Source organism: Lontra canadensis, unplaced genomic scaffold (genome assembly GCF_010015895.1).
Source record: "Lontra canadensis isolate GAN:19392208 unplaced genomic scaffold, GSC_riverotter_1.0 scaffold2, whole genome shotgun sequence".
Taxonomy (NCBI): domain Eukaryota; kingdom Metazoa; phylum Chordata; class Mammalia; order Carnivora; family Mustelidae; genus Lontra; species Lontra canadensis.
In genome coordinates this window covers 65,110,931-65,138,524 of record NW_022630996.1, presented here as the reverse complement: position 1 = coordinate 65,138,524, position 27,594 = coordinate 65,110,931, and the positions used below count along the sequence as shown (strand labels likewise).

General features: G+C 35.5%; 1 protein-coding gene across 7 annotated transcripts in view; it reads left to right on the top strand.

Annotated features, from left to right (window-relative positions):
• CFAP69 (cilia and flagella associated protein 69) overlaps window positions 1-27,594 on the top strand; it is a 59,084-nt gene that overhangs the window by 18,743 nt on the left and 12,747 nt on the right. For 4 of the 7 annotated variants that reach the window (XM_032875623.1, XM_032875640.1, XM_032875647.1 and 1 more), the window contains 11 exons: window positions 4,664-4,740; window positions 7,594-7,692; window positions 8,498-8,647; window positions 8,752-8,929; window positions 10,834-10,957; window positions 13,910-13,958; window positions 14,050-14,171; window positions 16,357-16,573; window positions 19,523-19,687; window positions 22,846-22,964; window positions 24,661-24,779. In XM_032875623.1, the coding sequence (XP_032731514.1) occupies window positions 4,664-4,740; window positions 7,594-7,692; window positions 8,498-8,647; window positions 8,752-8,929; window positions 10,834-10,957; window positions 13,910-13,958; window positions 14,050-14,171; window positions 16,357-16,573; window positions 19,523-19,687; window positions 22,846-22,964; window positions 24,661-24,779 (1,419 nt within the window). Of the gene's footprint in view, window positions 1-4,663; window positions 4,741-6,365; window positions 6,397-7,593; window positions 7,693-8,497; window positions 8,648-8,751; window positions 8,930-10,833; window positions 10,958-13,909; window positions 13,959-14,049; window positions 14,172-16,356; window positions 16,574-19,522; window positions 19,688-22,845; window positions 22,965-24,660; window positions 24,780-27,594 lie in introns of those variants that run through there. The other 3 variants (XM_032875630.1, XM_032875655.1, XM_032875653.1) reach the window with 3 other exon arrangements.

Below are 27,594 nucleotides of genomic sequence, written 5' to 3'. Positions count from 1 at the left end.
TGATCTGATATAAGGATTGCCACTCCTGCTTTCTTCTGATGTCCATTAGCATGGTAAATTCTTTTCCACCCCCTCACTTTAAATCTGAAGGTGTCTTCGGGTTTAAAATGAGTTTCTTGTAGGCAACATATAGATGGGTTTTGTTTTTTTATCCATTCTGATACCCTGTGTCTTTTGATTGGGGCATTTAGCCCATTAACATTCAGGGTAACTATTGAGAGATATGAATTTAGTGCCATTGTATTGCCTGTAAGGTGACTGTTATTGTATTTTGTTTCTGTTCCTTTCTGATCTACTACTTTTAGGCTCTCTCTTTGTTTAGAGGACCCCTTTCAATATTTCCTGTAGACCTGGTTTGGTGTTTGCAAATTCTTTCAGTTTTTGTTTGTCCTGGAAGCTTTTAATCTCTCCTTCTATTTTCAATGCTAGCCTAGTTGGATATAGTATTCTTGGCTACATGTTTTTCTCGTTTAGTACTCTGAATATATCATGCCAGCTCTTTCTGGCCTGCCAGGTCTCTGTGGATAAGTCTGCTGCCAATCTAATATTTTTACCATTGTATGTTACAGACTTCTTCTCCCGGGCTGCTTTCAGGATTTTCTCTTTGTCACTAAGACTTGTAAATTTGACTATTAGTTGACGGGGTGTGGACCTATTCTTATTGATTTTGAGGGGGGTTTTCTGAACCTCCTGGATTTTGATGCTTGTTCCCTTTGCCATATTGGGGAAATTCTCTCCAATAATTCTCTCCAGTATACCTTCTGCTCCCCTCTTTCTTTCTTCTTCTTCTGGAATCCCAATTATTCTAATGTTGTTTCGTCTTATGGTGTCACTTATCTCTCAAATTCTCCCCTCGTGGTCCAGTAGCTGTTTGTCCCTCTTTTGCTCAGTTTCTTTATTCTATGTCATTTGGTCTTCTATATCGCTAATTCTTTCTTCTGCCTCATTTATCCTAGCAGTGAGAGCCTGCATTTTTGATTGCACCTCATTAATAGCTTTTTTGATTTCAACTTGACTCGATTTTAGTTCTTTTATTTCTCCAGAAAGGGCTTTTATATCTCCCGAGAGGGTTTCTCTAATATCTTCCATGCCTTTTTCGAGCCCAGCTAGAACCTTGAGAATCGTCATTCTGAATTCTAGATCTGACATATTACCAATGTCTGTATTGATTAGGTCCCTAGCCTTCGGTACTGCCTCTTGTTCTTTTTTTTGTGGTGAATTTTTCCGCCTTGTCATTTTGTCCAGATAAGAGTATATGGAGGAACAAGTAAAATACTAAAAGGCTGGCAACAACCCCAGGAAAATATGCTTTAGCCAAATCAGAAGAGATCCCAAATCGTGAGGGTGGGTAAGGGGATAAAAAGAGGTTCAGAAAGAAAAAAAAAAAAAAAGAAAAAAGAAAAAAGAAACAAATAAAAAAAGAAAACCAATAATGAAAAAATATGAAAAGGAAAAAAATATATATATATTAGATAAACTAGTTAAAAAACGTTAAAAAAGAAAAGGGTAAAAGTTAAAAAATTTAGCAGAAGAAGAGAAAAAAAAATTGAAAAAGAAAAAAAAATTAACTGCATGGCTAAAGAATCATGGGGAGAAAGCCATGAGTTCCGTGCTTTGCTTTCTCCTCCTCTGGAATTCCGCTGCTCTTCTTGGTATTGAAACTGCACTCCTTGGTAGGTGAACTTGGTCCTGGCTGGGTTTCTTGTTGATCTTCTGGGGGAGGGGCCTGTTGTAGTGATTCTCAAGCGTCTTTGCCCCAGGCGGAGTTGCACCGCCCTTACCAGGGGCCGGGCTGAGTAATCCGCTCGGGTTTGCTTTCGGGAGCTTTTGTTCCCTGAGCGCTTTCCGTAGAGTTCCGGAGGACGGTAATGAAGATGGTGGCCTCCCAGTCTCTGGCCCGGAGGAGCCGAGAGCCCGGGGCCCCACTCCTCAGTGCGCCCTCAGAGAACAGCGCCCAGTTACTCCCGTCACCCTGTCTCCGGCCTCGCTCCGAGCTGACCGAGCCTGCGACCGGTTCAAGGTAACCCCGAGCTGAGAGTCACTCCTCGGCTCTGTCTCTGTAGCTGGCTTCCCCGTTCTAATACCTGCAAGCTCTGCGACACTCAGACACTCCCAATCCTTCTGTGACCCTGCGGGACCTGAGGCCACACTGACCCCGTGTGGGCTTCACCCCGGTTTAGCCTCTGGAGCAATGTCCTTCAGCGGAACAGACTTTTAAAAGTCCTGATTTTGTGCTCCGTTGCTCCGCCACTTGCCGGGAGCCGGCCCCTCCCCCCCGCGGTCTATCTTCCCGTCGCTTTGGATTCACTTCTCCGCCAGTCCTACCTTTCAGAAAATGGTTGATTTTCTATTTCTAGAATTGCTGTTCTTCTTCTCTTCGATCTCCCATTGGATTTGTAGGTGTTTGCAACCTTTAGATAAGCTATCTAGCTGATCTCCCGCAACCTGAAGTAGTCTCAGCCTGCTACTTCTCCGCCATCTTGACTCCTCCCTCCCAAAGGCAGTCAATTTTATTGTGGTCCAAGATAGCTAGCCACAAGAGATTAAACTGTAAGTATATTAAAAAGTTTTGTCATTATAAGTTGTTCTCAAGTGAATAATAATGTGAGGTGAAAGCAAGAAATTGTTATTTTTTTAGGAGAATTTTTGAGAAAATTTATGAACACTTCTAAGTAGTTTCAGTCTAGTTTTTTTTTCTGTTTACAAAACTTGATTCTCCAAGGCATATTTTTCTGAGTCATGTTTTATTGATTTTTCAAATTTGAATGAAGAATAAAATGTTACCAATCATTTCTGGTATATATTTTTATGTTAATTAGAGGTCAGCATTATAAAATTAATATACCCTATTCTCCATATTATTGTTTCTCCAACCATTTGTGGGAACTAGTAATATCTTCAGCTTCTTTGCTGCCACATAGTAAGTAATCCAAATATACATTAAAATACCCATTTTTAGTTTTCAATATAATAGAGGAGATTTCTTAAAGTAGGTATAAAAATTTCCATTAGTTTAACCTTCTAAATCTTTCTACCAATTTAATTTTTAAATAGCGTGTTTCTTTTAGCATACCAATAATATTATTAGGACTACGTATATATGGCAGTTTTTACTCTTTTAGATTTTGTAGCAATAATACTTAAAAATTTTATAACTATATACACTTAATTTTTTTTAAGATTTATTTATTTATTTGACAGAGATTACAAGTAGGCAGAGAGGCACGCAGAAAGAGAGAGAGGGATGTAGGCTCCCTGCTGAGCAGAGAGCCCGATACGGGGCTGGATCCCAGGACCCTGAGATTATGACCTGAGCCGAAGGCAGAGGCTTAACCCACTGAGCCACCCAGGTGCCCCATATACACTTAATTTTTTTGCTATCTGAACAAAATAATTGAAAATAACTAATCAGATGCCTTTACCATGCCTTAGTTTTTAATACAGACTGTGAAAAATAAAGACATAAATTATTGCTCTGGTGCTTTTAAGGAAATTTTATGTACTAATTGGAAATTACTATTATATTGATGTGAGATTACGTTGTTATCATTTCAAATTTCAAGGCTCTGAAAGTCCTAGAATACCAGGCCTATAAGCATGACTTTGAGTAATGCCAGCGAAGAGCTCCACTAAGAACTGGTTTTCTATAAAAGCTGTGATTGAATGTTTTTTTACATAAAGTGACAGACTTTTGAATTGTACTCCTTACTTTTCCTCATATTTCATAATTATTAACATTATTTAGTTTTTCCTCTTTCCTAATTTCTGCTTTCATCATGTATTTCTCCACACCTCACCCTCACTTGATCCCCTTCTCAAGACTTTCTTGGGGGATAAAAACATTGAAAATAAAAAATAAAACCTAGACTTCCTGTTTTGGCTTCTGTGTAGTATGTTTTCTCACTACATCAGAAGTTTAAATGTGTACGATTTTCATAACCTTTTGAGAGGAAAACTCTTTTAATGCTTTGTCTTTTAGATTGTTTCCTTTGGTAGAAAAGAAAAAAGTTTGAGGACCAGAAGTAATTTAAGAGTTCTAAGTGACTCTTAATCTCACAAAACAAACTGAGGGTTGCTGGGCAGAGGGGGGTTGGGGGGGTTATGGACATTGGGTAGGGTATGTGCTATGGTGAGTGCTGTGAAGTTTGTAAACGTGGAGATTCACAGACCTGTACCCCTGGGGGGAAAAAAAATATATATATATATGTTTCTAAAAAATAAAATTATTAAAAAAAAAAAAAAAGAGTTCTTCACTTTAGAGATCCAACAAGGAGCTGGATAACAATAAGTTATTGGTTTCAAATGAAAAATTCTAACAAACACTAAAAAATGAATCTCTGTGGCATTTATAAAATTGTCCTTTTCATAGCTAGCCCTTGAAATATCTTGACATTTTTTTCTTGAAAAACATGAATTAAAAGTGCTATAGAGATCTCACTGATATGAGGAATTTGAGAAACAAGACAGAGGACCATAGGGGAAGTGAGGGAAAAAGGAAACAAGAGGAAACCACAGAGGGAGACAAACCATAACAGACTCTTAATCTCAGGAAACAAACTGAGGGTTGCTGGAGGGGAGGGGAGGGGAATGGGAGAGATGCAAATGATGGTTCAGTTAAGGACTTCATTAAATATAACTCCTGCATTCTTCATTCTTATTGAAGCTTGCCATTTTTGAAAAAGAAAGTATCAGATGAAATAACATATGCTGAAGATACTGCTAATTCAATCGCGCTTCTGGGTAAGTTAAGATTACTTCAGGTAGAGAGGTATAGCATATGACAGGCCCTACTGACAAGAAAGAAATGTTTTAGTCACTAAGTCTTAGAGTATTCTTTCATATGTAGGTTCTTTTCTTGTTTCTGGTTGGGAATTAGTCATAGTGTGCTTGATGATAATTTTTGCGTTGTTTTCTACTGAGGCATTTTATGATACCAACAAGATTCTATGTTCCTTAATTGAAGGACTGACAGATGCTTTTTTGTCTTGATGTTATTTAATTTGTTGAAATATTTAACTTAAATCAGAAGTATATGTACCTCTCAATAATCACAAAAATGTTTTCAACATTAAACTTTAATAATTGCTAGAATCTAATTAATTGCTAGAAGCACTGAGATCCAAATTATCCATTAAATAATCTAGAATTGTAAAAAAAAAAATCATAAAATGGTAAAACATTAATCCTTTTATATCTGCATAAGTTTCATGGTCTTCAATGGTAGATATTCTGGGAGAAATTATTATGGGCTAAGAGTGGATAAAGATGCCAAGGAAATCAGAATAAACATGGGGAGTAAGATAAGATGACTGCAAGGAACAAGTGGGCTGAACTAACGGGAAACTTTAATTCTGTGAATCCCTAGCATCAAAATTTACACTGGGAAGCCAACCCTCAAGAGGACATGAGAATATTAACAGATAAAAGATGTAGTTTTCATTGATAACATTAAAAAATTTCTCTGTTGCCCTTACTATTTTTAAAAGTTGCCTCTAAGAGTGTTGGTGGGCATTTGCATGATAAATACATGCTCTTTCTTACTGTGTCAGTCTGCTCTCTACTGAAGAACAGCTTGCCTGCCTTAGAAACTTGAAGTAAGTATGAACTCTTAGCTTAAAATGAGCTCCCTTCACTCATTGTTGACTGCAAGTGCTACTGTCCTATCCCTTGTTTTTTGATTGCTGGCAACGTGAGTTTAAACTAAAATAACACTATAGATTATAATGGGTTTAACAAAAGCTGTTCGTTTTTACTAATACCTTCCAGTTTCTACTTAATAGTGGTTAATCATATTAAATTTTCTCTTAAGTGATAGTTATTTCTGATTCAAGAGTAGGATTTTGGGGGCGCCTGGGTGGCTCAGAGGGTTAAGCCTCTGCCTTCGGCTCAGGTCATGATCTCAGGGTCCTGGGATGGAGCCCCACATTGGGTTCTCTGCTCGGCGGGGAGCCTACTCCCCCCTTACTCTCTCTGCTTGTCTCTCTGCTTGTCTCTCTGGTGATCTCTCTCTCTCTCTCTCTCTGTGTCAAATAAATAAATGAAATCTTTAAAAAAAAAAAAAAAAGAATAGGATTTTGGAAATGTATGAGGGAAAAAGTTGGTACTCTGTCCTGAAATTATAAAACAGGATATTGTGAGAAATGATCTAAATTTACAAGAACTAAAAGGGTAGAGAAGCAGATGAGAAACCTTACAATTTCCCATAAATTTAGACATTTGTTTAGTTTTGTTGGAAAATTTTAGTTGTTCCTGTTGACTAAATTTTCCCAAAACATAGTGATTTTTCAACATGAAAGGAAGTATTAAAAAAAAAATAAGGGAATCGTCTTGAAACTGTCTTCTTTTTTTCTCCTCTTTTAGTGGTATCTTTTGCAGACAGATTGTCCTAAAGCAAGGGTGAGGTTCTCCTATGTACTTCCTCCTGTCCATTTGCATCCCCACTCACTGATCATTTCCAGAAGTGAACATTATGCAAGTCCTAATGCAAAACAGGAGTGTTTCAGGAACATTATCTGTTTCCCTCACAGAATCCCTCCACATCTGGTTCAGCTGTGAAGCTGATTTTCCCAACTCCAGTTGTCCCAGACATGCAGAGGACACAGAACATTTCCAGAATTCCATGGATCATTTTTGGTTTCTCTTAGGGATAAGTTGTAGTTGATCAGAGCAAGAACAAACCAGTCTGAAGTATAGGCTGAAGCCAGTTCAGAAATAATTTAGATATGCCTTAAAAAGAACCCTCTCAATCCTTCATCTCCACCAAGATAACTTGAACATGAAACTATTACAGGTAGGGCAAAGATTGCCCAGAAACTCTTTGTTTTCCATTCTATTAGCAAATTGAAAAGCAGAGCTCAGTTGGAACTTCTCTAAGCAAAGGATGCATTATTAGGGGCAACAAATTACTGATTCTTTAGTTAAAGAAAAATATGTTAACCCATATCTTGCCAGAATAATAATAGTAATTTACTATATGCCAGACACTATTCTCAGCTTTTTTTCATATTAATTCCCACAATAATCTTTAAAATAGTAACTATTGTTATACACATTTTATAGATGAGAAAAGTAAGACACAAGTTTACGTAGGTAGTAAGTGGCAGAGCCATTATTTAATCTTAAACAGTCTGGTTCCAGCATTTATGTTATTAACCACCATTCTTTTCTTCCTGGGAAGGAGAGGCTGAGTTGATTGAGGCGCCAATGTTATAATGATAGATCCAAGATATTTCACGTATGCATGTGTTATATATAAAATTACATGGTCCTAGGGTGTCTGGGTGGCTCAGTGGGTTAAAGCCTCTGCCTTCGGCTCAGGTCATGATCCCAGGGTCCTAGGATCGAGCCCCACATCAGGCTCTTTGCTCAGCAGAGAGTCTGCTTCCTCCTCTCTCTGTGCCTGCCTCTCTGCTCACTTGTGATCTCTGTCTGTCAAATAAATAAATAAAATCTTTTAAAAAAATAAAAAAATAAAATTACATGGTCCAGTTTGAACTTCTAGTAAGGATATTTTTAATCATACTACTAACATATTTAAATTTGCAAGAAAACATGACAGTGTTATTAAATAGCATTCATTTCTCTTTTTGGCAGGTGAATTAATGAAAATACCAAATTCTGAACTGAGGATACAAATTTGTAAGTGTATTATTGACTTTTATCATGCAGAGCCACCAAAGAAGCATATTACAGGTGAAGTTTTCAATAGTCTTTTAGTAATAACTTATGTCTGTAAAATAATATTCTTTCTCATTCTCTTTGAACTTGGAAAGACACAGTGGGATTGATGCAAGCTGGCTAGCTCCAAGGACCCAGAAGGGTTCCCATAGGACCGGCTGAAAGGGTCCTTGGCTCTGTGCAGGATAGGAATCAAACACAAGCCAAGTCGAAGTGAGAGCAGAGTTTATTGAAGACATAGAGAGAATGTAGATATGGACAGAGTGGAAGACTTAGAAAGGAAAGAAGAGTGAGTCTTGACTTTGCTTGGAGCCTGTGGTTTTTATTGAAGATTGTGGTCAGGTGCACCTGACTTCTCAGCCTTTCAGAAACAGTAGGTGTCTCCATTAAGTCACTTATGCCCCTGAGCCAGGGGTCTTGATGAGTCAGTATTCTTGGAAAATGTTTATGATGACTCCGCCCAATTACTCTTCAGATATTGTCTGTTCTGCTAGAAGACTCCAAAGAAATAATTAAATCCTTGACCTTTATAAGGAGCACATACATCATTATATTATATATATATATAAAACATTAAATTTAACTTTAAATTTAATTAATATAATATATAGTAAGTTTAATGAATCAATTCAAAATTGACTCATTATTTGGCCTGTTATAGAAAAATTTTGTCTATCCCTGTGCTATACAATTTCAAAATGCCAAACTTTTTTTAAGTTGCTATTGCAGTTGTTTAATAATATTACTCATTCTTTTGTCTGAACATAGATGGTTACTATGTGAGGAAAACTGTACATATTTGTTAACTAATTGTTGTTAGGTTATCAGCAAGCAAATTCATCATACAAGATTAAGATGGCTGAGGTCAGTGGATTGGCAAAAACAATGGTCGAATCATTGACCTTACTTGAAAATCAACTTGTTGAGAAACTTTGGGTACTTAAAGCTCTCCAACATCTCTCAACTTCTGGTTTGTATATTATTAACTTTAAATACTTCATTCTCAACTATTTTTGTTTCTATCCAACGGTGTCAAGACTGTACAACATAAATAATTTCTAAATTTATTTTCAGAAGTTAATTGCACTTTAATGATGAAAGCACAAGCAGCCAGAGAAATTTGTGCTCACCTCAATGACCCAGACCCCTCTGGACAGCTTCTGTTTCGTTCATCAGAAATACTTTGGAATTTATTGGAAAAATCTCCAAAAGAAGAAACCACACAACAACTTAGTAACTTGGAATGTTTGCTGTAAGTAAGTGGTTAGATAGGAATGTTTTTTAACCTTAAAATGATAGCCAGTAACATAACTAACATCTTTGTTTGAATTTGTGTTCAATTAGGCTTTTGAGTCATATCCATTTTGAGTGATGTCCTATGGTTCAGGACATCATTTTTATGTTGTGGTGTAAATGCATCTTTGCAATAGCAACCTGTTTTTTTGTTTTTTGTTTTTCCTATTTGGAAAGCTTTTAAAGTAGCTTATTAACAAAGCTAAATTATGTCTTTGCATAAGTATAAAATACACTAGAAATTTAAAAGAACTATTTCATTTGTTCATTCAGTAACCTATTTTTTTTAAGATTTTATTTATTTATTTATTTGTCAGAGAGAGAGAGAGAGGGAGAGAACGCACAAGCAGGCAGAGGTGGAGAGAGCAGGCTCCCTGTGGGGCAAGGAACCCAATGTAGGACTCGATCCCAGGACCCTGGGATCATGCCCCGAGCCAAAGGCTGCGGTTTAACCCACTGAGCCACCCAGGTGTCCCCAGTAACCTATTTTTAAATACCTACTCTCTTCTGGATGTTGCAGTAAGCATTAGCAATAAAATATAAGTAAGTCTTTAAGTAACTTATCCATTTATTCATCAAATAATTATTGTCTGCTCTGTACCAACTTCAGTATTGGGCCATTGAAATACAAAAGAAAGCAATGCAGACATGATCTCTGCTTTCATGAAATTTACATTGTTATTAGGAGATAGACAGGTAAACAGACAACTAAATGCTATGAAATAGACTATCACAGTGCTACATGTTCTCTAGAAAAGAGTGATTCAGCATACCCAATCCAACTGATTTAAATCACATAGGATATTTATGGGCTTATATAACTACAAGGTCAAGGATAAAACTGGTTTCATGTGCTCAGCAAATAACAGGATGTGCGCCTTCATCATCCCTCTACAGTCTTCCACTGTGTTAGCTTTATTCCCAAGATCCACATAGTGAGACCATCAAGTTGAGGTGCACACAATCACAACCCCAAATCAAGCAGAAGAGAAGACTTGCTCTTCTGAAAGGCCAAAGAAAGTTCTTTGAATTGAGTCCCTATTGGTCCTGAGTGGTCTAGGTTGGCCATATGCCATTCCAGATTGAATTACTAGTGACAGAGAAATGCTCTGGCTAAAAGGAAGCTCAAAGCATCTTCGTAAGACCAAAAGGGTAAATGCCTAAATAAAAATAAGGGTACTATTATCATAAGAAGGGCAAGCAAGGGGCGCCAGGATTTCTCAATCAGAAGAGCATTCAACTCTTGACGTTGTGGTTATGAGTTCAAGCCCCACACTGGTTGTAGAGATTACTTAAAAAAATAAAATACTTCCTGATGAACCCTAATTTGGTATCTGAATGATAAATACAAACTGGCAACACAGAAGAGTTTTGCATTCAGAGAGAATCCTAGACAGGGGAACAGAAGTGAAAATAGAATTTGGCAAAAAACAAAAACAAAAACAAAAACAAACAAAAAAAACCCTGGAAGGTACTGAATATATTGAGAGTAGAAAATAGAATAGTGAGAGATGAAGCTAACAGTGCTAGCAGGGACCATAACATGAAAGGCTTGATAAGCCTTGGTAAGGGGGTAGGACTTTTTAAACTTAAGAACAAAGAAAAGCCTTTAAGTAGTTTAAAAAGGAAAATGATATGAATGGATCTTTACTTTAGAGCAGTTACTTTGCCCACAGATATAGATTTGGATGGATGGATTCTTATCTGATAGAGACTTGACTCCTATGGCAGATTTAGAAATGTAGAAAAGATCAGAAATCCTTCAAAATGAATAGTATGATATAAAAAGGGGAATTCTGTTGATAGACATTAAGTAGAATTTACATGGAAATATGGTTTTAAAGATCTGATTTTACTTTCCAGGGCTTTGAAGGAAGTATTTAAAAATCTGTTTATGAGAGGTTTTAGTCATTATGATCGTCAGCTTAGAAATGATATATTAGTAATCACTACAATTATAGCTCAAAATCCTGGAACACCAATGATCGTAAGTATGAGTCAAATTGCATGAATTTTAATTGTGGAAATAGCTTGAACGGGGGTGGGGGGGAAGGAGTCCTAAACAATGTTGTAATATTTATGAACTTAGTTGTGATAGCAAGATATTTTGTAATTTCATTATGGTCACCAGTAGTTCTGCCAGTTCTCTGCCAGCTCTTTTGTAAACTTGAGATTCTCTTCATATTTTATAATTTGCTTACATATTTGCTATGTATGATGTGTTTCTTTCCTTGCTGGTGATATGAGTTTATATCTGGCACCATTTCTCTTTCACCTAAAGAATATCCTTTCCCATTTCTTACGATGCAGATCTGCTAGCTGTTGGGAACAAATTCTCTTAATTTCTTTTATCTCAATACGTCTTTAATTCAGCCTAATTATTGAAGTGTATGTTCACAGAATATTGAATTCTAGTTTGAACACTTTTATATTTTACCACTTGAAAATACTGTTCCACTGTCTTCTGGCCTCATGTTTCCGATCAGAAGTATTTGTTTTTTCAATTTGTTTCCCCATGGACAATGTATCATTTTGCTTTCCGGCTGTTTTTTAAGATTTTCACTCTATCTTTGGTTTCCAGCAGTTTTACTATTATGTGCCAAGATGTGATTTTCTTTGTTTTTATCCTGCTTAAGATTCATTCATAGGGCTTCCTGAATATGTAAACTGACTCAATTTGGAAAACTTTTTGATCATATTCTATAAGTATTTTATCAGCCCCATTCTCTCTCCTCTTCTGTAATTCAGATTATGTGCATGTTTGTCGTGAGGCCTGTTCTCTTTTTTCAATCACTTTTCTCTCTATTCTTCAGATTTAATAATTTGTATTGGTCTATACATCTAAATTCACTGACTTTTTTCCCCTGTCATCTTCATTCTCTTATTAATCCCATCCAGTGCATTTTTATTCTAGATGTTGTCTTTTTTAGTTTTTAAATTTTTGTTTCCTTTTTATAGTTTCTATTTCTCTGCTGAGAGTTCCTGTCTTTGTTTATTATGAGCGTTTTTACTGTGCATTCTGGCGTACTCCTCTGAAAAGTATTTACTCTTTTGTATTCGTGGGCATTTAGTTAGGCTACTCATTGCTATGGCAAACGGCAGGTCAAATCTCAGTTCATTTCTTTCAGCCTTAACTAGGATGCTTGAGTATTTCCTGCCCTGGCATGATTCAGGCATTAGCCAGAGGTTTGGGAGTTTATACACAGAAGTTGAAGTTCCCTTTCTCTCCTTTATGGGATTTCCCCCTTCACTTTCCAGGAGCAATAGTTGCCCTGAGAGTACCTCTGCCCTCTGAATATTCAAACCACTAAGATAACAGCTTTACTCTGAGTTGCAGGATCTATACAAGGTGTGGACTAGGTCCTGGCCTCAGTATAAATGCCTTTTTTTTTTTTTTTTTTTTTTTTTACAAAAGGGAAACCCATGCAGTGCCATCTCCATCTTCAAAGTTCTCACTCCCCTCCAGTAAACTGCTTGGTTTTCATCCCAAGACAGTTGTTTTTATATTTTGTTCAGAGTTTATAATTGTTACCTTCAGGAAGATTTCTTACAGGAGCTACTCTGCCATCCCAGAAGCTGAGCCTTGGCATATTTTTTTTTTTTTTATTTTTTTTTTTTTTAAAATTTTTTTTTTTTGAAACAGAGAGAGAGATCACAAGTATGCAGAGAGGCAGGCATAGAGAGAGAGAGGAGAAAGCAGGCTCCCTGCTGAGCAGAGAGCCCGATGCGGGCCTCGATCCCAGGACCCTGAGATCATGACCTGAGCCGAAGGCAGAGGCTTAACCCACTGAGCCACCCAGGCGCCCCCTTGGCATATTTTATAATGTAAAAATCACTGAATGATTGACATCCCAGAGTAGAGCTCTTTGGCAATGATATCCATATAGTCACAAACTTTCTAAGTTGTATTTAAAGGAAATTTGTAAGGGGCACCTGGGTGGCTCAGTGGGTTAAAGCCTCTGCCTTCGGCTCAGGTCATGATCCCAGGGTCCTGGGATCAAGCCCCGCATTGGGCTCTCTGCTCAGTGGGGAGCCTGCTTCTCTCTCTCTCTCTCTCTCTCTGCCTACCTCTCTGCCTACTTGTGATCTCTGTCAAATAAATAAATAAAATCTTAAAAACCATATCAATGGTTATCAGATAGACTTATAATGTGTAAATGGGGGCAACAATCCTACCTAGCTTTCTAGTCAAGGCTGCAATGCACGGGTAAACCTATATGTGTCTTTGGAAGCTCCTGCTTAGTTAATAAATTCTCATTAGCATCCTTGCAAACATTCAGGTGAATTTTATGAGTCAAATAACATCTTCACATTTAAAGAAACCATATGGATCCTAAAGCAGTAGCACTGTAACACTGCAAGCTCAAAATCCTAGGGGCTTGCCCCGCTAAATTCTCCCGAATTACAAAGTCCAGCTAGGATATCTGTGGCAGAAATGTGTTCTCTCATGCTGAAATGTTTGCAGTTCTGGTTATTCTTCAGGGCTTTTTATGTTAAGTAGGACCCATTAGACCTGACAAAACCTTTCACATAATGAGAGTGGTTGGGGTCAAGGTGGGAGGGGGGCTGTTTAAGAAGAAAAGCTGCTGAAAATAACTTTCGCCCTTATTTTGTCACTTAAAGGTATAATACGATAATGAATTAGATAAGTAATTTGTAGTCTTAACACTTTTTGGGTAATTACCAAATTTTAGTCAGCATCATAATATACTCATAGAATAATATAAAAATATTTCTTAGAACCAACAGAAGTTTATATTAAATAAATTACAAGTTTATCTGGCTGTATGTTTCCTGCTTTCATCCCTTTCTATTATTAGTACTTTATGAATTCAAATGAATGACAAGGGGAATCTGATAAAGATAATTAAATATTAGGTAAATATAAGCATCTGTAATTTCCATCTAATTCAATCATTCTTCTATGTATTTATATTAGGAATGTGGCTTTACCAGGGATTTGATACTATTTGCAACCTTTACTGAAGGTAAAAACCATAAAACTTTCAACCTATAATTATCTTGATGAGTCTTATACATTACTTTATCTTTTATTTTCTTTTTTTTTCCCCCTCACAGTTAAAAGTCAAAATCCTTTGGTGAAAGGTCTTAAGCTTTCTAATTCCTATGAAGATTTTGAGTTGAAGAAATTGCTATTCAATATAATTGTGATCTTATGTAAAGATTTACCTACTATACAGGTAAAAAACTATAACCAAAATTAAAGCTAAAGCATCTCACTTTGTAGTATAACTTTTTAAAAGTCAGGACTGCAAATCTTTCATCAACCCATATGTTTACCATAGAAAGTAACTCTGGTCAGAATTTCATCTTATCAAAATTTCTTCTGCTTATCTGTTAATGAACAGTGAATTTACCAAATATAAACCATATAAACCAAAAAAGGCAGGAGAACATTAGAAATTTATTTATGTATTTAGATCTCCAGAATAAGAAAACATAATATGAAAGAAAATCCATATAGGCCCATCTAGCCTAATAGGCTACCTCTGACCATATTGTGGTTAAAGCTTTAGTCAGGTGGAATGCAGTACTATCATTTTTCAGCAATGTGATCCTGAATAAGCTGTTTAGTTTCTGTAAATCGCAGATTTTAAAAAATGTTTTATTTATTTATTTGAGAGAGAGGGGAGAGTACAAGTAGGCGGAGCAGCAGCAGAGGGAGAGGGAGAAGCAGGCTTCCCACTGAGCATGGCTCCTGGGATCATGACCTGAGCTGAAGGCAGATGCTTAACCAACTGAGTCACCCAGGTGCCCCAATCCCAGATATCTTAATTTCAAAATGAGGATAACACCTATCTCATGGAATTATTATGAGGGTTAAGAGAGCTCAGATTTTTTTGGTAATACCACTTTGAGAAACACACACATATATACACACTAAAATATGTTCAGAGAAGGAAAAAAAATTGTCTTTGTTTTTACAGTTATAACTTTATTAATGATATCAAAATTATACACTGTATAGAATCTAAATGTATTTCCTGAAATGCCAAATAGAATATCATTACATATAATATGGTTTTTTTAGTACAGTGAAGTATTATATAACTATTAAAATCTCTCTGGAGACAAAATGTACATGACAGTTTAAAAACCACTTTAGTTGATAACAGAGTCAAATGGCCTAAAGAATATGGTGAGCTTCTTAAAGCACTGTGTGAGCAGTGGAATCAACTAATATTTTTTATGTCATTTGTTTGTGGCCCAGTAATTGTAGTGATAATGAATATGTGTACTGTTATTTGTGGTTCATGGAGTATTCTGAAAACATCATCCACTTAATATTTATAGTAATGCTAGAATTAGCTATTGTTCTTATTCCTGCTTTCTCCGTTCTAAATCTTGCCTTCATTCCTTGTGGACTAGTAGAAAATTTAGAAAAGTTCATAGATGTTATTGTAAAAAAGTCTTTATAAAATAATGCCAAGTGAAAATTGAATAGAATATGGCACATCATCTCTTGCCATTCTGTGAACCATATATAAGCATCAATCAGAATCAGCCATAATATTAACTACATTGTCAGGCCGCCTGGGTGGCTCAGTGGGTTAAAGCCTCTGCTTTCAGCTCAGGTCATGATCCCAGGGTCCTGGGATCTGCTTTCAGCTCAGGTCGTGATCCCAGGGTCCTGGGATCGAGTCCTGCATCGGGCTGTCTGCTCAGCGGGGCGCCTGCTTCCTCCTCTCTCTCTGCCTGCTTCTCTGCCTACTTGTGATCTCTGTCTGTCAAATAAATAAATAAAATCTTAAAAATATATATATTAACTACATTGTCATAATAGCTATGCATTTTTCTATTTTATTGAAATCATGGATTCAGTACAATTTTAAAATTTTAAGCATATAATTATAAATATGACTTGTGACCTGAGTGGCATTGGTTGACTACAATTTTTGTATAAGTTCTGTTACAACTGCTTAAAAATTAGCCACAGTCATTATTTTGGAAAAATTACACTCTTATAGTGTACCATTGAGGCTGTGAAATGTTTCTTTTTCAAAAATGAAGGGAAGAGAGAAATGTCAGCAGTTTATTTGCCCCAAATTTTCTGCTTCTTTGGTTTGATCATAAGCAGGAGTCAAATTATATATATAAGCATAGACAAAAAAAATTAACACTTATTTATATTATTGTCAGCTAGAGAGTACATATCTGAGATAAGGGGATCACAGCCAACTTGTTGTTTTTGTTTTTGTTTTGTTTTGTTTTTGGTACTTAATGTAGATAGGGCATCTTTAGGAAGGAAATTTTTTTTTAAATGACCCTAATAAAACATCACATTGGAAATCTTTAATTTTCTTAGATTAAATAAAATTATTTTAATTATGTTTCTAACAAAGTAGTTTTTCCCCTTCCTCATAGCTATTAATTGACGGCAAAGTTATCTTGGCTTTGTTTACCTATGTTAAAAAGCCTGAGAAACACAAGATAATGGAGTGGTCTGCAGCACAGTATGAAGAATTACAACTGCATGCAATTGCCACTTTGTCATCAGTGGCTCCTTTTTTAACAGAAGAGTATATGTTGTGTCAGGGAAATGCTCGAGTCCTTGCATTTATAGAATGGTGTGAGAGTGAAGGTGAGTGATACCTATCAAAATTCTAATTTACATATTTCAATTGTACTCTCAATATATGCAAAGAAAAAATAAATAAAATTAATTAAAGAAAAGAGAAATAAAAATATATATCTTGTTTCCTGTGATTTTCATATGTTTACTATTGTTTTAAAGAAAAAAATCTGAGATTTCATTTAAAGTCAGACACATTAGGAAATATCGTAACTGTAATTGATACATACCGCTCAGTAAAAGAAATCATTCATATAACCTGATTTAAATTTTTGTAGCATTAGGCTTATCCAACAATTATACTAAGTCCTGGAAATATTTTAAAGATTTTATTTATTTATTTGATAGAGACAGAGATTACAAGTAGGCAGAGAAGCAGGCAGAGAGAGAGGGGGAAGCAGGCTCCCTGCTGAGCAGAGAGTCCGGTGCGGGGCTCAGTCTCAGGACCCTAAGATCATGACCTGAGCGGAAGGCAGAGGCTTTAACCCACTGAGTCATCCAGGTGCCCCAGTCCTGGAAATATTTTAATCATTCATTCAACAAATATTTGTTGAGTGCCTACTAGGTACTAATATTGTTTTAACTGCTAAGGATACATTTATATTCAAAATAAATAAAATCCCTACCTTCACAGAGCTTAAAATTCCCAGCCAGAAGTAATGATTCCACATGTAGTCTACCAAATTATTAGACTACCAATTTGTACAAATATTTTATTATAGCTCTCATCATTCTTAGAAAGGAAATAAGAAATACTTTCTTTAAAAGAATGCTTATAAGAGAGAGGCGCCTGGGTGGCTCAGTGGGTTAAAGCCTCTGCCTTCAGCTCAGGTCATGATCTCAGGGTCCTGGGATCGAGCCCCACGTCGGGCTCTCTGCTCAGCAGGGAGCCTGCTCCCTCCTCTCTCTCTGTCTGCCTCTCTGCCTACTTGCGACCTCTCTGTCAAATAAATAAATAAAATCTTAAAAAAAAAAAAAAAGAATGCTTATAAGAGAGATACTGCATTCTTTTCTGGTAGTTATTTTGCTGTGGAAATAATTTTATATGATACATTTTCAGTAGATCAGGAAAATCATAAATCTGTGAGGATGGAAAAAATTATAGCTGATTTTTTAAATTCTCTCGTTTCTAATATGCAGAATTACTAAATTCTTGTTAAATTGCTATGCATTAAATAATTATTCTCTATCCTTTATATCATTTATGTTTACAAAAGACTATAAAGCAAAAGAGGAAATGCTGCCTAACATGGGGAAGCCTGATAGCTAACAGTTATTGAGTACTTACTGCATGGTAGGCCTTAAACACCTCACAAGTAATAACTCATTTAGTCCTCACAACAGATCCAGAAGTTGAAGGTACTGTTACCATCCCAGGTGGTCACACGGGTAGAACTCAATCAGAAAAGTTAAATAACATGTTTTTGGTCCCACAGGAAGTGTCAGATCAAGGATTTAGTACATGTAGTCTAGCTCTAGAACCTGCATTTTTAACCCATACACAATACTCAGAAGAGTATTTTTAAATTTTTTTTTAGTTTTAAACATGAAAAACCTTTTAAAGAAGGCATATTATTGTAAAGAAGAAAGGAGAACTTGCCTTGCTGTTTATCAAGACTTACCATAAAGCAATAATAATTTAAACTTGTATGGTACTAGATAAGGAACAGACCAATGAAAAAGAATATATGGGAGGTTGGCATTAACAAAGATGTTATTACCTTCAATAAAAATAAAAATTGGCTTCTTTCACCTTGTTAAAAAAATCAAGTGCAAAATTAATTAAATCCCTAAATATAAAAAGTTAAACTATAAAATCTTAGAAGAAAACATGGGAAAATATCTTTATGATAACAGGGTAGGAAAAGACTTTGATAAACCAAAAGAACTTAAACTATATGGAAAATTAGTGCATTTAATAATGTAAAATTTAGAAATGCTGTATGACTAAATCTGAATAAAATAACAATCTATAAATTGAGAGAATACATTTTTGACCCCTGTGACTAATAAAGGATTAGAATCCAGGCTCATAAAGAACTAAAAAAAGAAAATAACTCGGCAAAGAAGTAGATAAAGAATAGAGACTGCCAAGTCACAGAAAAAAAATTCAAATTTAAAATTAACATTAAAAGATGTTCAACCTTACTGGTAATCAGAGAAACACAAATTAAGATAATAATTAACTGTCATTTCCCATTTAACAGATTGGAAAAATCTATTAGTCTTGTACGTTGTGTCCATATAACCACTTTGTGAAGCAATTTAGGAACTTTGGTAAAATTAAGTGTGGGTATACCCTATATGATTCTGGTGTCACATGGCGAAACCTTTCTCAGTGGGAATAAGGGAACATAAACCAGAAAGTTCATTGTACCAGAATGTTCATTGTAGCAGTTTGTTCTAGTGAATGGATAAACTGTGATTTATTTATAAAATGATTGCTCAGGGGCACCTGCATGTCTCAGTTGGTTAAGCATCGGACTCTTGATTTCACTCAGGTCATAATCTCAGGGCTGTGAGATTGAGCCCGGCATCAGGCTTCACGCTGGGCATGAAGCCGGCTTAAGATTCTCTCTCCCTCTCTCTCTTCCCATCCCCCCTAAAACAAATAAAATGAATGCCGAAAGCAATTAAATGATTTAGATCTGCTTGTGACTATGTAAATACTTCAAAAAACATAATGTTGAGTAATAGTAGCAAGTTACAAAAGATGCACACAAGATGACACATTTGAGAAAAATTTTAAAGTATGTTTCTATTCTGGGAATAGGAGGAGAAGGGGGAAAGGATAATATTTATTCCTCTAAAAAAAAAAAAACTAAAGAGTATGACAAATTTAACATCTGTTTAAACTTAAGGGTTAGATATATAAGGTATCTGATATACTCTGTTTTATTTGAAATTTTTTTGCTTTAAATTTCTTGATGTAAAGTATTAAATTATATTTCTCCACAGATTCCTTCTTTAGCCATGGCAATAGTTTTCATGGTACAGGTGGCCGTGCCAATAAGTTTGCCCAGATGCGTTACAGTTTAAGACTCTTGAGAGCCATGGTCTACACTGAGGATGAGACTATAAACAATGATCTTTGTGAAAAAGGAACAATTCAGCAACTGATAGGTAAAACACATTTAGTAGAATACTTATAAATTAGAGATTTTGCTTAAAATGCTTTTTACAAATTTATTTTATCATTCTAACCAAGAAACTCCTGAATATTCTCTTGGTTTTGTTTCATATTGTTGCTATAAGTCAATTTGTCTTTATTGAAACATGGTCACTCATTCCGTAAACATCTGTTTATTCCAGATACTATTTCATTTAGGATTATCTTTTTTTTTTTTTTAATGGGCTACTGTTACCTTCATTTTTCTAGTAATAAGATGACCACATTTTGGCCAGGATTTTTAAGTCATTTAAAAGAGGATAACATTACATTTTCCAGTGCGTCTGACATACCAGAACACTAGTATGCTGGTATATATAGAAATGTACACAGGAGATTCTTTTCTGTTATAATATAGCAGGATATCCTTGATTTTCAACTTAGAATTCACTATAATGAATCATCTTATCCCCAAAATACATACATGTGAGCTTGGAATAAAGTTCAGAACTGAAAACAAACTATTGTTACCTTTGTTAATTAAAAAATTAATAATCCTCTGGCCCTAACTTTTCCTGACCTTGAAAAGATCTCTTTTGGGGGCACCTGGGTGGCTTAGTTGGTTAAGCAACTGCCTTCGACTCAGGTCATGATCCTGGAGTCCCGGGATTAAGTCCCACAACGGGCTCACTGTTCAGCAGAGAGTCAGCTTCTCCCTCTGACCGCTCCCCTCTCATGCTTTTTCTCTCTCAAATAAATAAATAAAATCTTAAAAAAAAAAAAAAGATCTATTTTGGTCATACTCAAATTCACTGATTGCCTCATGAGTATGAGATAATTTGCTGGATGTCAATTAATTATAAACACCTCCACCAAAACTCTTCAATCTGTTAAGCTAAAGTACCTACTCTTCCATCACTAGTGGAGAGCAGTGGTGCCATTTAATAGCAGTGTCCTTTAAAATAAGGATACTGAAAAGGGTGCTAAGTGAAAACATTTTTTTGATGAGTTTACTGAGGATGACCAAACCTGAAAGTAGATTTTATGTATGTGTGTTTGTGAGTAAAGCAATAGAAGTTTATTAAGTGAAGATACAGAAAAAACTCTCAAGAGTGAGTGGGGTCCTGACAGTGTTGCCCCTGAAGTAGATTTTATCACTTCCATGCATGTCCCATTGTACAAAACTCAGTGTTAAGGTTCCAACCTTACTGGATGGAGTCTAGAAAATACTGTATTTCATACATCCAGATAAGAGTCTGAATCTTACCTGGGTAGGAGGTGTGGGGTAGAGAAAGGGGAAAACAAATACAGAAGGGTTCTTTCCTTAGGATTTTTTCCCTTTAACTTGAAAGAAGCTGATCTTTATCATGTGAGTTCTTAGAGGCAGTGGCCTTCCTTCACTTAGTCTAACAGAGGACTTAACAAATAGTTTGCTCATCAAATAGTAATTGATTTGTTATTGCAAATGTTTATAATACCCTTTGTGCAGGCACTGGTGTCACAAACATGTATAGAACAGGACACTGTGGACTTGCCCTTAATGAGAATGGAAAAAAAAGAAGTATACCCTAGAAAGATAGCATATGTTACCCTATACCATCAGTAAGTCCCCTAGTGAGTAATACAGAGAATACCCCAGAAACCCAAAGGTTTCAGTAGTTTTTAAGGCTAGGTAATCTTGACAAGCTTGGGTATAAGGGTAAAGCTAGTTTTGAGAGGGAAAAGAGGAGATGGTCTTTAAAGCAAGGGAACAGTATAAGCAAAGACTTGGTATTAAAATATGTATAACAATGTTTTCAGAGCTAGCTTAAGTGAAGTAAGTTTTATGAAGACATCTATCAACTATACTTCAATTTAAAATAATAAAAAACAGAAATTGGAAAAAATGTTTTATGGGAACAAGTAATATGAGATATAATATGTCTAGTGAAGAGCCAAGTTAGAATTTTGAATAGCATCCTCTTTAGACATGGGGATCCATTAGTGATCTTGATCAGGGAGGTTATATGGATAGTGCTGTTTTAGGAAAAGGAATCTGGAAGAAATATTATCAGATGACTTAGAACAAGGAGAAAGTAAAGGCAGGAACTAAAGGATACTGAAATATGAAGGAAATAATTCAAAACATAATGTGTGTTACAGACAACACAGAAAGTGACGTGCCTACACTCAAGTAGGAAGGAAAATGAGATCATCTAGAAAGGAGAAGCAGACCTATGGCCAACCAGGTTGGATTCCTAGGTGTTCCTAATAAAGGAGCATAGGCCCATCTGTTCCTCTGTTGCTCCTCAACAGAGCCTTCAGCATGCTCAACTAGACCCATCAGGGACTGATCTTGCACCTGTCATTCATACTAACAGGTCCAAGAATCATCCCCCCAGGGCCAGCTATGGTAATAAATTATGATTTCCCTGGCCCTCTTACTTTGGAACATAAGTCCAGCCCTTCCTGGTAATGCCAATGACCCCTTTAATAGAGAAGCAATGATTTTTGTTCCTCATTTAAAGCTTGAAGGAAAATTCCTTTTTGCAGCAAAATTTTATTGTGACTGTCATCCCATCAGTATAAGTGGCTCTTTTCTAGTCTTTCTAAATTTTGAGTAGATGCAGGGGAAAGATTTCAAAGGGCATGGGAATACTGCTACCTAAAGTTATTGAAAACACCTCCCAGTAGACATAAGAAGAGGACACAGAAAGAAATAACAGGAAGAGAAAATACACTTAGAGAGGTCTTCCACATTTGCCTAAAATTGACCCTGTTAACCACGAAGAGATGAGCAAGCTGTGATCAGGCATTTTAGTCATATATTTGCAAAGCACTCATCTCTGCCTCATGATGCTCTGCATATTTCTATAAACAGTTTTGTTTGCTGCACAAAGTATCAGGTTGTTAGGGCATCTTTTAATAATATTCCATTAATTCTGTACTAGAAATGCTATATAGGTTGGGGCTACTGATGGTATTCAGAGCTCAAAGAATCCATTTATCATCTTCGTCTACAGCTTCTGCATAACTGTTCGATTCAAATAGCTCCCTTTAAAATAAGTTCTCTAACAGAAATTTTGTAAGAAAGGATTTCTTTTTTTTAAAGAAGGAATTTCAAAACAGTATTTGATCAAAATAAAAATACAATGTCTGATGAGTTTACATTCCTTCAATTTTTCCACACCAGGAGTTTTTAAAAATACAATAAGCAAGTCTAATGACAAAGAAGAAGCCATTGTTTTGGAAATTCAATCTGATATATTACTTATTTTATCTGATCTTTGTGAACATCATATTCCTAGGAAGGTATGTATGCCTGTGAATCAAAGTTTTGTTCAGATCTTCCAATGACCTAGCACTATAAACTGTTTCTTGGTATCCATAAATGTTGGTGTTTTTTAATCTTGTGAGGATTTAATTAAATATTCCTTTTTATAAGGAGAATATAATTATATACAATAAAGTATATATATATCTTAAGTGTATATTTCAGTAGGTTTTGATGAATGTATACACCCATTTAACCAATATCTCAATTAAAACAGAGACAACTGTTACTTCCTATGAAATTCTTTCATGCCACTTAGTAGCTATCCCCCCTATTTGCCTTCAGGTGACCACTGTTCTGATTTCTATCCCCGTAAGTAAGTATTGCCTATTCTTTTACTTTATATGAATGGAACCACATTCATATAAATGTGATTTACTCTTTTATATCTGGTCCTGTCATCACCCTATTTCTGAAATATACCCATGTTATTACAGGTATCAGCAGTCCATTCCTTTTTGTTGCTGAGTAGTTTTTCTTTGTTTGAATATACCCAATTTTTTTCTCCATTCCCCTATTGATTAATACTTGGGTTTTTTTACATTTGGGACTATATGTATAAAGCTTCAGTGAACATTTTTGTAGTAGTCTTTCTGTGGACATAATGCTTTCATTTCTTCTAGATAAATACTGGGGAGTACAATTAATGTTCATTAAGCAGGTATATGTTTTTAAGAAACTGGCAAATAGTTCTTCCAAAGTGACTATCACATTATAAATGCTGTTTTGAGTTTAAATTGGGTTCAGGGTGATGGGTATGTGATGAGCACTGAGTGTTGTATGTAACAGATGAATCACTAAATTCTACACCTGAAACCAATATTATACTGTATGTTAACTAACTGGAATTTAAATAAAAACGTAAAGAAAAAAAATCAGGTTTATACTAGAACTAAAAGTTAGAAAAAAGAGCTTAATTCCCTTTGATCTTTTTAAATTTTATAACAAACTCTGAGTCTCTAAGTTTGATAACTTAAATAATTTAATAAAAGAATTGGAAAGATAAAAAAATTTAAATTGTGAAATTTCCAATAGAGAGATTTTAGGGAGAGGCAACCAGAACAGTAAATGCATACCTAGCTTTGAGCTTTGGTCCAACTTTTTCTTATACTCTGCCACCCTATGCCTTTCTTCTGGAAAAATACTCATTGTCTTGCTTACTGGGTACCAGAACTGAACAACAAAACAGTGAGAAAGGTAATTGGTAAACAACAAGTAATAACTGGCAATAACTTAATATAAATTACTAAAGGTTTTAGCTACCATTTATATATTTATTTCTCTCTTGGGAGTATTAAAAAGTCTTCCCTGATAGAATTTTAGCCTCTTAAATTAGTTTTGCTATCTCGTATTCATCTGACAGGATATTGGACTACATTCATTATAAAGCAGAAGAAAACCATGGGGTAAGCTTATGGTTTATTTTTTTAAAAAAGAAAGGGAAAAAACAAAAAAATAGAAAGGGACATTAAGCTGGCATGTTGATTGATGCCATTTCTAAAAATTATTAGCTTTACAATAATTGGTCTTAAATTCCTGTGAGTGCAAATTTGAAAAAATATTTGTATAAAAATAACAATGTTTTATTTTTCTTGTACAAAAAGTTTTAGGGGACAATATGAAACAGGAAAGGATTAGATGATTCAAAAAAATAACTTTAAATAAATCTCTTAGGAAATTTTCGGGACTGAAGGAGTGGATATAATTCTTCATGTAATGAAAACAGACCCCACAAAGTTACGGACTGGATTAGGCTATAATGTACTTCTTCTTAGTACATTGGACAGCATTTGGTGAGTATTACTGTACCCAAGCTAGAACCACAATACAAGAAAATTACTTCTATGGTATTTGTTGATTATATTTAAATATGATATTTAAGATTTCTATCTAATTTTGAAAAACTATACAAATTTGTAAGAAATAAAGCCTAGAAAAATTAACACTGTAGCTTTAATAGTAATAAAAATTAATCCTCATATGCATGGTAGAGGAAGGAAAATTTTTGGTGCTACAATTTCTTCATGGTGTTAGATAGATTTAAATCAGTTGAAATATGTTTCTGTACTATAATTTAAGCTTCAGTAAAAATTTGCTTGATTTATAAAAAGAGTTCTTCCCTCAAAACCACACCAGAAAGATAACTCTTCCAACACCTTTTCCAGTAGTCCAGAAATGACAGTTACCAATGTCCTTTGGAAAGTAATCTTGTCCATAGCCCATTCATAAAACCATTCTTGTATCTAAACTTAAATCTTTGTTTTTATTATTTGAATCCATTACATTTGGGCCTGGCCTGGAAAAACAAAAGCATCTACTCTTATATTTATACTTATACTTGAAGACTGTTGAATTCCTCATTCATCTCCTCTTCAAAGAGTTGAAAATCAATTGACTAGGTATTTCCTAAGCAATATTTTTTCCTCAAGCTTTTTGCATTCCTAAAGGGCAAAAAATAAATCATACATATATACATATATATATCCTACTTTTCCTAACATTAATTTATAAAATTTTGTCTTGGGCAGAATTACTTGAGTTTCATATATCATTAACAATTAACACCATTTCTTTTTTCCTATATGGATGGGATTCATGCAAGCCACAGTGCAACATATTTGGAGGGGGAAATAATGACTATAGACCTAATACACTACAGATCTAAATGGACCTAACAGGCATAAGCAGAATTTTCCACTCAATAGCAGCAGAATACATACTCTTTTTTTTTTTAAGATTTTATTTATTTATTTGACAGACAGAGATCACAAGCAGGCAGAGAGGCAGGCGGAGTGGGGGCGGGGAGCAGGCTCCCTGCTGAGCAGAGAGCCCTGATTGCGAGGCTTGATCCCAGGACCCTAAGATCATGACATGAGCCAAAGGCAGAGCCTTAACCCCCTGAGCCACCCAGGCTCCCCTAGAGAGAGGAAACTTAAAAAGAAGGTTTTTTTTAAGTGCTGTCTTATTGTGATTTATATTAAGAAATACATATTTGGGGGCACCTGGGTGGCTCAGTGGGTTAAAGCCTCTGCCTTCGGCTCAGGTCATGATCCCAGGGTCCTGGGATAGAGCCCTGCCTCGGTCTCTCTGCTCTGCAAGGGGCCTGCTTCCTCCTCTCTCTCTGCCTGCCTCTTTGCCTACTTGTGACCTCTCTCTCTCTCTCTCTCTCTCTGTCAAATAAATAAAAAATATCTTTAAAAATTAAAAAAAAAAAAAGTACATATTTGGTCCATTCCTAGTCCATGGCTCCTAAAACTTTTGTCATTTCCTCATCAATAAGAGCAATTAAAACATCTTTTGTCACAGTATTTGGTCTTTTATTCTCATTTCCTGTAATAGCTTCAGAATAATAACTATGAAGGGTAATGTCTTTTGTTATTCATAACATGTTCCTTTTAACCACATCTGAATTTAGGCAAATGAGATAATTTTTTAAAGATTTAATTTATTTATTAGAGAGAGAGAGACAGAGAGAGCATGAGTGGGGGGAAGGACAGAAGGAGGCGGACAAGCAAACTCGCTGCTGCATGGGGAGTCTGACATGGGGCTCCATCCCAGAACCCTAAGATCATGACCTGAGCCAAAGTCAGACACTTAACTGACTGAGCCACCCAGCACCCCTAATGAGGTAATTTTTAGAGCACACCTAGATAACCACAGGATGGGGGGCTGGTTCTGCATGCAAGGTCACAAACAAGTCTTAACAAATTTAAGACTTTAATCATTGCAAATATCTTTTCTGACCACATAAGAAAAAAAACTAGAAATCAATAACAAATAGAAATTAGGAAAACTTACAAATGCAGGGGAATTAACATGCTCTTTAACTACCACTGGGTCAAAGACAAAAGCAAAATAAAAATTAGGAATTTCTCAAGACAAACTAAAATGAAAGTGCAACATACCAAAACTTATGTGATATAGCAACAGCAGAACTAAGAGGGAAGCTTATAGGTATAAATGCCTACATAAAAAAGAATGGGGATGCCTGGGTGGCTCAGCTGGTTAAGTGTTAGACTCTTGGTTTTGGCTCAGGTCATCATCTCATGGGTCCTAATATCAAGCCCCAGGTAGGGCTCCATGCTCAGTGAGGAGTCTGCTCTCCCTCTGCCCCTCCCTCTCAAAATAAATAAATAAATAATTTGGGAAAAAAAAAATGACTCAAGTAAACAACCTAACTTTAAACTTAAAGTAATTAGCAATTAAAGAACAAAATAAGCCCAAAATTAGCAAAATAAAGGAAATACTAAAGATTAGAACAGAAATAAATGAGAGAATAGAAAAAAATGGTTTGTTTTAAAAAGACATCAAAGTCTACAAGCCGTTAGCTAGACTAAAAGAAAGAAGGGAGAAGACTCAAAATTAAGATAAATGAAATAAATGAAATAGAACACATCACAACAGATGCCACAGAAATAAAAAAGCATCATAATGGATTATTATGAACAACTATATGCCAACAAATTAGACAATATAGAAGAAATAGATAAATTCCTAGAAACATACAATCAAGATTGAATTAAGAAGAAATGGAAAGCCTGAACAGACCAATAACAATAAGGAGATTGAATCAGTAATCACAAACCTCCCAACAAAAAAGCCCAGGAC